Source organism: Astyanax mexicanus, chromosome 4, assembly GCF_023375975.1.
Source record: "Astyanax mexicanus isolate ESR-SI-001 chromosome 4, AstMex3_surface, whole genome shotgun sequence".
NCBI classification, from domain to species: domain Eukaryota; kingdom Metazoa; phylum Chordata; class Actinopteri; order Characiformes; family Acestrorhamphidae; genus Astyanax; species Astyanax mexicanus.
Window position 1 is genome coordinate 53,534,934 of NC_064411.1, and position 13,254 is coordinate 53,548,187.

At 37.3% G+C, this 13,254-nt stretch overlaps 1 protein-coding gene and 1 long non-coding RNA gene across 16 annotated transcripts in view; one reads left to right on the forward strand and one right to left on the reverse strand.

Annotated features, from left to right (window-relative positions):
• Positions 1-8,676, forward strand: part of LOC125801067 (uncharacterized) — a 56,231-nt gene extending 47,555 nt beyond the window's left edge. Inside the window, exon 2 of the long non-coding RNA XR_007438561.1 lies at positions 7,818-8,676. This is a non-coding gene — a long non-coding RNA (uncharacterized LOC125801067). The remainder of the gene's footprint in view (positions 1-7,817) is intronic.
• Positions 1-13,254, reverse strand: part of dlg1b (discs large MAGUK scaffold protein 1b) — a 174,334-nt gene that overhangs the window by 142,377 nt on the left and 18,703 nt on the right. For all 15 annotated transcript variants that reach the window (XM_049476567.1, XM_049476566.1, XM_049476554.1 and 12 more), the window contains exon 3: positions 4,947-5,110. In XM_049476567.1, the coding sequence (XP_049332524.1) occupies positions 4,947-5,110 (164 nt within the window). The remainder of the gene's footprint in view (positions 1-4,946; positions 5,111-13,254) is intronic.

The window sequence follows — 13,254 nt, forward strand, 5'->3', positions numbered from 1 at the left end:
CTATAGTATAAAGTTTCAAATATTAGTTTTTAATTTTAAGTAAAGATCGGTGTCAGAAGTGGCTCAGTTAGTGTTGTGTTTAAACCCCGCCCACTAGATAGCAGTGTTATACCCCATCATTAGATCCCACTATTCTGATTGGATAAGAAGTAAACCTTTCTTTTAGTCAAATTTTATAAAAAGGATTGTTTCTTTTATATAAAGTTTTTTTCCTAAAACTGTATCGATTCTCAAAACTACAGTACATAGTTTCTTCAAATTTGCAATTTGAAATATATCACCTTTCTTAAAAATGTTTAGCATTTTGTTGTTTAGAAGCATTTAGGTGCTCTTATCAGGGGAGCTTTTAACTTGTGGTTTCTGATTAACTTATCCTGTACAACAGAGGAAACTCTTGCTCTTCCTTTTCTGGGTCGCTCCTGATGAGTGCCAGTTTAATCACTATAATGTTTTTGATGGTGTTTGCGACTGCACTGTATACCTGTAACTCTACCTCTTCACTACTTTACAACTGATGCTCTCAAACACTTTATTAAGAGACAAGAAATTCAAGTAATTAACTCTTGATGAGTTCAGCACAGCTGTTAACTGAAAGCCTGAATTCCAGGGGACTCTACCTCATAAAACTAACTGAGAAAATCCAGCCAAGAGCAGCGCAAAACTGTTAAATCTAATCTTTGTTTGCTAAATAATTCCATAAAAACACTGAATTTGCCCCAATACCCCCCCCCCCCCCCCTCTCAGCTCCTGCTCAACATGCAGCAGAACTACACCGAGCTGAACTGCGCTCATCAGTATGGACAGCACAGTCCACTGACTGACATCCTTCCTACTGCTGAACCCAGCAGAACTGAAGCCTTTTCCAGATCATCATACGACAGCAGCATCTTCAGAAACATCTTAAATAAACCAACCTGATCTTTCTGAGTGATCTACTCTGCTAAAAAAAGGGTTCCGAGAAGATATTATGTGATGTATGCAGCTCTGAAAAAAATTAACTTCAGTTTCTGAATCAGTTTCTCTGATTTTGCTATTTATAGGTTTGTGTTTGAGTAAAATGAACATTGTGGTTTTATTCTATAAACTACAGACAACATTTCTCCCAAATTCCAAATAAAAATATTCTCATTTAGAGCATTTATTTACAGACAATGAAAATTGGCTCAAAGTTTTAAGAGTTCAGAAATCAATATTTGGTGGAATAACCCTGGTGGTTTTTAATCACAGTTTTTAATCATGCATCTTGGCATCATGTTCTCCTCCACCAGTCTTACACACTGCTTTTGGATAACTTTATGCACAAATTAAAGCAGTTCAGTTTGGTGGTTTGATGGTTTGTGATCATTCATCTTCCTCTTGATTATATTCCAGAGGTTTTCAATTTGGTAAAATCAAAGAAACTCATTGTTTTTAATTGCTCTCTTATTTTTTTTTTTCCAGAGCTGTATATAGGATTATGTATTATAGCAATTTATAGGTGAGTCGCCAACTATGCACAGTGAAGCTTGATTTAGGGCATGTCAGTGTGTCTTTGCTATCTTAACAACATGAAAAGTACACCTTATTCTGTTCGAAACATGCAAAATTAATTAATCATTTCACTTGCTTATCATTCCCTTTAAGAGCCAGGTGTGCTCTGACTTTGGCAGATTGCTATTACCAGGAGTAAAGCAGCATAAAGTTATCCAAAAGCAGTGTGTAAGACTGGTGGAGGAGAACATGATGCCAAGATGCATAAAACATTGTGATTAAAAATCAGGGTTATTCTACCAAATATTGATTTCTGAACTCTTAAAACTTTATGAAACTTTTTGCATTATTTAAGGTTTGAATGCTCTGCATCTTTTTTGTTATTTCAGACATTTCTCATTTTCTGCAAATAAATGCTTTAAATGAGAATATTTTTATTTGGAATTTGGGAGAAATGTTGTCTGTAGTTTATAGAATAAAACAACAATGTTCATATTACTCAAACATAATCCTATAAATAGCAAAATCAGAGAAACTGATTCAGAAACTGAAGTGCTCTTAATTTTTTACAGGGCTGTACATTGTGAACCACTGTTGCTATTTAATCGAAGGAGGCTTAAGGCATGAAAAAAGACTGTTGGCAGGGTGTAAGGTAGCAATGAGCATTGCTACACGCCTTGCACAAAAAAAAGCGGGCTTTAAATGGTTCCTTGAGGGATGCGATATTTTAATAGTCCTTAAAATGTACAACAAAAATTGGTACTTTAATTAGAAAACCTAAAAAAAAGGGATATTTACTTTTGAATGACGTGAATGTCCTCACAAGTACAGCTATACCAACCCGTGTGTATGTGTGTGTGTGTGTATATATATAAGTGGAAAGGGTGATTCAGCTGAAGAATTACCACCTCCTGCACTTTTTCCCATCAAAACCCTTTCCAACCACACCACAACTAAGCAGCAGCATCATCTCGACGGCATTACTCAGGGATTTCCCATAATTCCACACGGCTCATCTCCACGCCACGCCGGCACCAGCTCCTCCCTCAACCTCAGAACACGACAGCGCACAAAAACCGCCTCGGAACCGATGACCGTTTGGTGAAAGTGGAGAAAACAGCATCACTCGCACTATATGTCCAAAAGTTTGAGGACACCTGATCATGCAGGGTGATGTTGGACACTTTTTTTTTTTTACACTATACTTGTGTCTACAGAGCACTAGGGCTGCAAATAATTATATATATATATATATATATATATATATATATATATATATATATATATATATATATATATATATATTATAGTTATTGTGAGTGTATGGACTTATTTTATAAATGAACTAATATAAAAAAAACAGCAACTAATTCAAAGCATTAGTCTGTGTTTTTTAGTTGCTACAGGACTCGTATCTGACTGACAGCGGTTTTAACCAATCAAAGCTTTTTAAAATGGCTTCTGCCCCCGTGTGTGACTGCATGACCCTTCTCCTGATTTTGAGAAAGGTGTAGTAAAAGGTCTGTTAGCAAAGTCATCGGACAATCTAACCAATCAGATTCAGGATTTTTTTACTCCAGGGGCGGGGCCTTGACTGTCTAACCCCTTCTCAGCAGGGCTGTGCTGAAGGTGTTACGCGTTGCTTAGTGTAAAACGGAGCTCATGCTGGATTAATTCAATAGTTAGCAAACTATAATGGAATTGCGACTGTAAATCAGACAGATATTGAATCATATCATATTAAAAAGCCTTTTTAAAGGCTGTCCTTCAATGTGAAACTAATTCGCAGTAAAAGACCGTCTGACTGGTGAGTTTTTTTTGTGTACTTAATGTTTTGGCTGCTCTGGAGTACTGTCGTCATACAAATGAGAGATCTTTGTTGAACGGTTGTTCTTGTAGGAGAATTAAGCATTTATTGTTGGGTCTATTGATTACTTTTGTGGTTTGTAGCTGTTGTATTTGTGGGCTGTTTATGTGTATTAAGTTCATATAACTCAGTCAAGACAGAGAATATATAGTTATTATAGGGGGGTTGCAGAAGGGGTACCCACTATACGCACTGCACGCCACTGGTCGATTAGTCAACGATTATTTCTGCCATCTCTAAAAACGATAGAAACAGCAGAACATGAGATTTAAAAGACTTTTAAACGAATTCTGAATGTTATTTAAATGTGGAAAGTACTTGCGCTTTTGTCCCCAGCACTTTGTGTAATTTAGTACTGTTACAAATTAACGATTAGTCGACAATGAAATTTGTAGTCGACAAATTTAAATAATCGACAGTGTCGATTATATCGACTAATCGTTGCAGCCCTATAGAGCACAGTATCATCTATTCATCTCTGGAAGGAATGCCTAAAGAAATACTTTTGGACATATAGTACTCGTTCATTCATGCGATTACATGAATACAAAGTCAATAGAATATGGATTATATGGATTAAATGGATTGAAACAATCCTTTCCATTAAACAGATAGGCTCTTAAAATGCGTCCTATAACGTCTGACTGCATGCATGAAGACACTGCAATGCAGATGCTCGTATCCTGTATTTTTTGCACTATATGACGCACTTAAAATTCCTTCAATTTTACCAAAAATCAACAGTGTTCCTTATAATCTGTTGCTCCTTATGTATAAATTCTACCAGTCAGGTATTAAGGGGCAGTAAAACCACTTTGCTGAAGTACAGACTTATAAAGCAGTTTCAGTTTAGTTCCCCAGTACTGAAACATTACGCGACACTAGCAAGGATCAGTGGTGTCGCCATGTTTTTTGGGTTTTTTTATTTTATTTAAAAAATCAAACGAGTGCTGGATGTTAATCTACACAGATTTCTCTCCAGAAAACTGGATTTTATTTGGGTGAGTAAAGAGCTTTCATTTATTTAAAGTAAGCTTAGATTTCCATATTTCCACTAAGGCTGGGTTCAGCAGCATTAGCATTAGCCGCCAACCACAACGCTAAGCGCTAGAGATGAGTACATCAGACTGTAATTGGGGTGTTAACTGTGTTTAAAACAAGCTATGTGGGAAAAAAAACATTAGCTAATATCGCCTTACTGGCTCACTGGAATTTACTAAGGCTAGCGGTTAGCCGCTAATGCTAATGCTGCTGCACCCAGCCTTAGTGGAAATCTGGAAATCTATGCGATTTACTCACCCAAATAAACAGTTTTCTAAAGAGAAATCTGTGTAGATCAACATCCAGCACTCGTTTGACTTTCGTTTAAAGGAACACAAAAAGAATAGCGACACCACTGTTCCTTACTAGTGTCATATAATATGCCTTATAATACAATGTGATTTATGCATGAAAATAGACCAAAAAATAGACGTGTATTGATAGTGCGCCTTATAGTGCGAAAAATACAGTACCTAGAATGGACACACAAGATCACAGTACGGTATAAAGGGTGATCAGATTTCACTCTGATCACTCTGATCACTCTGATCACTCTGATCACTCTTACCTCGATGCTGGTGCTAAGGCTGGGCAGGGTGTCGGAAGTAACCGTAGTGCTTTGGATGCTGGAGAAATCCCACAGGTTGACGGGCGGCATCACGTCCACCACCCTCAGCGAATCCCCGCATTTCTGATTATCCAATAAGGTCACTTCGTAAAATTCCTGGATATCTGCAAGAGACGTGTAAAAAGTCATGTGATTATAAGGCGCTATAAGGCGCACTTAAAATCCTTTAAATTTTCCAAAAAATCATCGGTGCACCTTATGTATAAATTCTACCAGTCACGTATTAAGGACCAATAAAGAAGCGTTTCACAGGAGTTTCAGTTTAGTTCTCCAGCAGTATTAGCATTAGCCGCTAACCGAGCTAAGTGCTAGCTAGCTAAGTGCTAGCTCTTTGGCTGTCCACAGGTCAGTATTATCAGCCTGTAGCCTTCTGTTAACCCCGGCTAGCACTGCTGGAGCAGCATTAGCATTAGCATTAGCGTTAGCCGCTAACCACAGTGCTAGCTCTTCTGCTGTTTAGAGGAGAGTTTATCAGACTGCATTCTGATGTCAGCCCACATCTTGGCTGGATTTTCTCAGTCAGTTTTATGAGGTAGAGTCTCCTGGAATTCAGGCTTTCAGTTAACAGCTGTGCTGAACTCATCAAGAGTTAATTACTTGAATTTCTTGTCTCTTAATAAAGTGTTTGAGAGCATCAGTTAAAGTAAAGTAGTGAAGAGGTAGAGTTACAGGTATACAGTGAATTGTGAATATTTGAGTAATGTTCTAATCCAGATTATGAGAAGAAATACTCAATTAGTTAAGAAAAAAATACTTTTTAAGAAAAAATTAAAGTCAGTCAATCCTAAAAGAAGAATTTTAAGTACTTTGAAAGCATCCTCAAGTGCAATCACTGCAAAGTCCATCAAAAACGTGATGAAAATGATAAAACTGGCACTCATCATGACTAACCCAGGGAAGGAAGTACTACAATATTGCAAAATTATTTTAGGGCCATATCGCTTACGCCTAAAAAAAAAAAAAAAAAATCCCCCAATAATATTGTGATATTATTTTAAGACCATATTGCACACCCCTTAAAAACATACCTCAACAAATTGTGATACTATATTAGGGCCATATCAGCCATCCCTCAAAAATGTCCTGAAGTATAATATTATTATAGTATCATTATCTTATCTGAAATATATTAAATAAAATATATTGAAATATTCTGATATTTATTTAAAGCCATATCGCCCACCCCTGAAAAATATCACAAAATACTGTGATATTTTTATAGCCATATTGCCCACCTATCAATAACACCCCAAAATATTGTGATTTATTTTTAGAACCAGATCACCCACCTGAAAAAAAAAAAGCACCTGAAATATTTCGATATTTGTTAAAGCCGAATCGACCACCCCTCAGTAATGCCTCGGATTGCATTAGCCACTAACCACCAGTGGTTAGCCGCTAATGCTAATGCTCCAGCTTTAGTGGAAATCAATAAATCTAAGCTTACTGTAAATAAATTAAAGCTATTTACTCACCCAAATAAACAGTTTTTTGGGGAGAAATCTGTGTAGATTAACATCCAGCACTCGTTTGACTTTAAAACATGGCAAAAACATGGCGACACCCCTGTTCCTTACTACTAGTTACTAGTGTTGCATTAAATGCACCTTATAATCAATAAGTGTAAAAAAAGTATGGCAGTATTTCCTTGAACCGTCCTTGAACACCAAGATCTTGCAGCAGCATTGATGATGGTAAAAGGACCTCAGGGGACAGTTTAGCATTCTTCAGCCTCTACAGGACATGCCAAAAATCATGGGACACAATATTACTTCCTGTGGCGCAGCATGCGATGAGAGTTTCTCTTCAGAAGCGTATGAATAAATACACTTCTTGGAATGATCTGCAGAGTAAAGATTAGTCAGGCATGAATATGGGCAGCAGCTGGAGGTCAAGCGTGGCTTTAAAGGTCGTTCTCAACTGCTACAACATTAATCTCGTTACACACGAGATACACGGAACCGGAGGTCGGAGCCGGATCCGGACAGAACCAACACCTGGACTGAGTATCAACATTAAGCTTACAAATACTAATAAATACTAATACTAACTACTAATAATTACAAATACTATCAAAGCTCATAAAGCTCATGGCTGTACTGGACCAGTGTAAAACCAGTGAAATCAGCCAGCGTGACTTCAGAGATGTACAGCAGTAATGCAGTATGGCTCTAAAATAATCACACAATATTTTGTGGTATTTTTCAGGGTGGGCGATATGGTCATAAAATAAAATATTTTGGGTTATTTTTGAGGAGTGGCGATATGGCTCTGAAAAAATATTTGAATTTATTTATTTATTTATTTTTTGGAAAAATTATAAAATAATATATGATATTGCATTGTATTTTTAAGGGGTAGGTGTAGGGTTGCAACGATATGAGATTTTCACGGTATGATAACCGTCTCAGAAAATACCGCGGTATCACGGTTATCACGGTATCACAGTTTGTTACATATATTATTAAACTGACCCTTAAAGAAATTACAACAAAGGTTTTTTTGTTCAATTAACTATTTATTGTAGAAACCTGGAACAATTATAATTTAATGTCTCCTTAAAAAAAATAAGCTGTACACCATCAGGTGAAGGAAATTAGTTTTTTCCACTACTCTTAAGGGCATTAAGAGTGTATATAAAAAAAAATATATATAAATATATATAATATATATATATATATATATACACACACACACACACGTTACACACATTACATGTCCTCTAAGAAGTAAAGATCCTGTATTTAAAATATTCAGTACAATTATTTAAGTTTAAATTATTTAATATCTGATAAACTGAGCCTGGGTCAGTGTCTGATCAACAACTGTTGTAAACGTCCGTTTTACTGCCAAGTTGGTATATAACCAGATACTGCAGAAAGAGGGGATTTATTTCTGACATGATCCTCACAATAGAGATTTCTATTTTAAGGCTTTCACACCGAGTCTGGTTTTAACATATGAAAAACAGGCTCGTCAGAATTTGAAAATGAACGCATGTAAATGAATGGCGTCTTTCACATCCAGTCCGGCGAGCACCTTTACACGGACACGTGAATCCATCGTAGCACGCACTTCACGCCTGTACCTGCGTGCCCAAATTTCGGATAACTCGGCGCTTTTGCGGGCGCTTCCCACATGGGTTGTGCACGACTACAAAGAGGTTTTATTTAGGTTCAGATTAAAATTATAAACTAAACACATACTTTGCGCTGCACGGCGGGGTGGTGTTCTTGGAGATGGGAGAACAGGTTTGACGTATGTCCACCTTTAGCTGTGACTTTACGGCCACATTGATTATAAATCGGATACCCATCCTCGGGTGCGTTCGGCGGGTCTCTGAAATAGTCCCACACTGCTGATTTTAGTTTAGCCTTTTTTTAGGCGGACGGAGATTTGTTTAGTCTGATGCACTTTCTGCTGTTCTCACCGCTGTGTGCTGAGCAGCTGAAGCGGAGCAGAGTTGCGCATGTGCGGGTGAGTTTCTCCGCTGGCTTGCGTTTTACCGGTAATAAGCAAACACACACGGTATGATAACCGTGCATTTTAATACCATGGTATACCGTGAAACCGGTTACCGCTGCAACCCTAGGTAGGTGATATGGCTCTAATATAATATCACAATATTCTATGTTTTTTTTTTTTTTTTTTTTTTTTTTTTTTTTAGGGGTAGGCGATATGAACATAAAATAATATCACAATAATGTGGGGTCATTTTGTTTAAGGGGTGAAATACATGGTCCTAAAATAATTCTACAATTTTTTGGGTTATTTTTGAGGGGTGGAAAATATGATTATAAAAATAAATTAATATTTCCTTTTTTTTTTTCTTTTATTCTTTTTTTTCTTTCAGGTAAAATAATAATAAAATATGATATAAGGCATAACTAAGGGTCAGGCGATAGAGCTATAAAATAGTATCAAAATATTTTACGGTATTATCTATAGGTGGGAAATATGGCTATAAAATAATCTCAATATTTTATTTTAAAATATAGTCACACTGTTTTACGTTATTTTTGAGGGGTGGGCGATATGGTCATTAAATAACATCACAATATTTTGTGGTTTTTTTTTTTCGGGGTGAAAGATATGGCTCTAAAATAATATCACAATATTTTAGTACTTCCTATGCTGGGGTGGGTCTGATGAGTGCCAGTTTCATCATATATATATATACACATATTTTTTTTTTAGTTTTTAGTGGATTATGTGGTGACTTCATTTGATGATACTATGAAATATTCACTATTTACTGTATACCTGTAATTCTACCTCTTCACTACTTTACTTTAACTGATGCTCTCAAACACTTTATTAAGAGACAAGAAATTCAAGTAATTAACTCTTAATGAGTTCAGCACAGCTGTTAACTGAAAGCCTGAATTCTAGGTGACTCTACCGCAAAAAGCTGACTGAGAAAATCCAGCAGAGAAGTGCAACACCCATGTCAACCATCTAGAAACACCACAGCAACCACATGGGATACCATATCGACCACCTAGCAACACCATTTCAGCCACCTAGTAATGCTACATCAACCACTTAGCAACATCAGAACAACCACTTGAAATACTATAATGACCACCTAGGAACAACATGTCAACCACCTATCGACACTACAGCAACCACTTGAGACACTATAATGACAACCTAGCAACACCATGTTAACCATCTAGCAACGCTACATCGCCCACAGATGATAATAAATATAATAATAAAATAATACTGAGGATCTTTATCCCTTACTATTAAGGGATGTATCCTTTAAAGAAGTGCAATTTTATTCATAAATTTACCTCAGCAGTGCTACTGAAGTCACATGGGAGAGAAAAATTTTCACAAAGAAAGGCAGCAATGATGAGAGTACAGCATAATGCAGACAAGGTAGGCAAAAGTTTCGGTTGCCAAATATTATGTGGACCCCTATAAAACGGGGAGACTTAAGCAAGTGGTGCTAAAATATCAAACATCATTAATATAATTATGTTGCAACACTAAAGACATGCAGTTCTGATATTGACTAAATGGAGGTTTTATATTTTAGAGCATTTAGAGAAGCTGTAACTTCCATAAGAGAAGAGGAAATGACTGTGCGAGCGTTAGCGCCAGCGGTTAGCGGGTTAGCCACAGCATGGAGGGAGAAAATAGCAGTGGGACATAGTTCCTCACTGCGTGACTGAGGTTGGGTAACAGGGCTGAAAATACTGGGCGGATCAGATGAAGGTAGAGGGTAATGAGAGTAAATATTTTTATAATGCACGCCGCCGGTGGGGGTGATTCCCTCAGCTCGGGTTTCTCACCCAGAACTCGGGCCGGTGATTCAGAGCCGCTAACAGCACCTCCCTGGATTATTTCAGGATCTTCTAAACACAGCGCGAATCTGAATGGTGCAAAACTTACAGCTGAGCTCCATTTAGAACTACAGAGCTTCTAAACATCCGTAAACTCTACAATTACACTAACCAACTTTATACAAAGTCTGAGAAAACATTCAGCTAAAGGTTCAATACTTTCAATATTTTAAGGTTTTCACCAGCGAAAACCTTAAAATAGGCCATATTAAAATAAGAAGAGCTGTTCTAATAAAGAATTTACATCAGCAGTGCTGGTTTAATCATAAATTTACCTCAGCAGTGCTATTCTAATCATGAATTTACCTCAGCAATGCTATTCCAATCATGTATTTACCTCAGCAGTGCTATTCTAGTCGTACATTTACCTCAGCTATTTTAATCATACTTTTACCTCAGCAATGCTATTCCAATGATGAACTTGCCTCCAATCATGAATTTACCTTAGTAGTAGTGTTCTAATTGTGAATTTACCTCCGCAGTGCTATTCTAATGATTAGTTTACCTCAGTAGTGCCTTTCTAAATCATATACTTACTTTAGCAGTGCTGTTCTAATCATGAATTTAACTCAGCAATGCTATTCCAATCATGTATTTACCACAGCAGTGCTTTTCTAATCATAAATTTACCTCAGCAGTGCTATTGTAATCATGAATTTACCTCAGCAGTGCTATTGTAATCATGAATTTACCACAGCAGTGCTATTCTAATCGTGAATTCACATAAGCAGTGCCATTCTTGTCATACATTTGCCTGAGCAGTGTTGTTGTAATCATCAATTTATTTCAGCAGTGCTATTTTAAGCATGAGTTTACCTTAGTATTGCCATTCTAAATCGGACATTTACCTCACCAGTGCTATTATCATTTATTTACCTCATCAGTTCTAATCTAATCATACTTTTACCTCAGCAGTGTTGTTCTAATCGTGAATTTACCTCAGCAGTGCTATTGTAATCATACATTTACCTTAGCAGTGCTTCAGTAATTCAGTGTTTTTTTATATATTGCCTAGAATACCGTTATCATGTAAATACCACCCCTATTTTCCAGTCCTGTAAATCTTTAAATAACCACATTTCAACTATTTCTACTGCACCAATTTACTGTATTTCCATAAAAAACAGGCATTGCTGATTTTCAGACCTGACGCTTTCCTCCACAGATAACACAGAAGGTAAAACTGAAGGTAAAAGACAGCTGCTTTGTGAAGGCGGGCTATAAATAACAGGGCGTCTAAATCAGGTTCTGTTTGAGCTGGATTTAAACACTGGTCACAGATGTCCAGACAGTTATTATGGCATCATTACCCAGCTCCAAAAACAAGATACGCATTCTTCCAGTGCCAGAATAACTCAATTGTCTTCATCTCTGTCTGTCCGATAAACAGCTTTACAGGCTGCTGACATCAGCGTCCGCCCTGCCCTGGATTTCGGTCAGTCAGTGGGGACTGGACTCTCTGAGACGATGCAGGAGCGTAATCACCGTTACGGCAGATCCATCGCTTCCTGTTTTAATCCACAGCGCAAATCTGAGGGGCTTTACCACTAAATCAAACAATAAACGTGAAAATAATCTGAAATCTGAGCCGTGGCCTTTTTATAGCTTCTGCACTAAATGGACAATAGTATAGACTAGAGGCACCTGCTCATTTAAGAGGTATTACATGAAAAATATACTATCCTAGAATGATTGTGTTGGAGTAACTGCCTCTACTGTCCACAATCTGTGTCACAAGTCCTTTCCTTTATTTATTTTTATTGGAGCATTGCTATGAGGATCTGATTGATTGCATTTAACGACTCAGCCATTAATAAGGATGTTACATCAGCACCGCAATTCTAACCGTGAATTTACCTCAGCACCGCTATTCTATTTGTGAATTTACCTCAGCACCGCTTTTCTAACCATGAATTTATCTCAGTACCCCTATTGTTATCATGAATTTACCTCAGTATTGCTATTCTAATAGTGAATTTACCTCAGTATTGCTATTTTAATAGTGAATTTACCTCAGCACCTCTATTCTAATCGTGAATTGATTGCATTTAACGACTCAACCATTAATAAGGTCAGGATGTTGCTTAGAATGATCTCCACCATATTTTTTAAATGAATTTACCTCTATTCATAAGTTTTCCTCGGCTGTGCCATTCTAATCGTGAACATACCTCAGCACTGCTATTCTAATCATGAATTTACTTCTGTATTGCTATTCTAATCGTGATTTTACCTCAGCACTGCTATTCTAATCATGAATTTACCTCAGTATTGCTATTCTAATAGTGAATTTACCTCAGCACCTCTATTCTAATCGTGAATTGATTGCATTTAACGACTCAACCATTAATAAGGTCAGGATGTTGCTTAGAATGATCTCCACCACATTTTTTATGAATTAACCTCTATTCATAATTTTACCTCGGCCGTGCCATTCTAATCATGAATTTACCTCAGCACCGCTATTCTTATCATGCATCATGTTCTCCTCCACTAGTCTTACACACTGCTTTTGTATAACTTTATGCTGCTTTACTCCTGGTGCAAAAATTCAAGCCATCTTCCTCTTGATTAAATTCCAGAGGATTTCAATTTGGTAAAATTAAAGAAACTCATCACTTTTAGGTGGTCTCCCATATCGAACTGTACGCAGGTCTTCCCCAGTCACAGCATGTATGAGGCGAGGCGGTTTCTCAGTCTCGGCAGCTCGGCAGTGTCTCGAGTTTCTCCTGGTGGAGAGAGCTGTGGTGAGGCCGCGGTTAAACAGACTGCTGTATTGATGGCTGATTAAATTGGCCGCTGTAACCACGAGATCCAGTTTCAGGACTTCACAGCGCCGGACTGTCCCTCTTACCGCTCCAATCGATGCTGCCGGTGTGATCAGATACTTTATC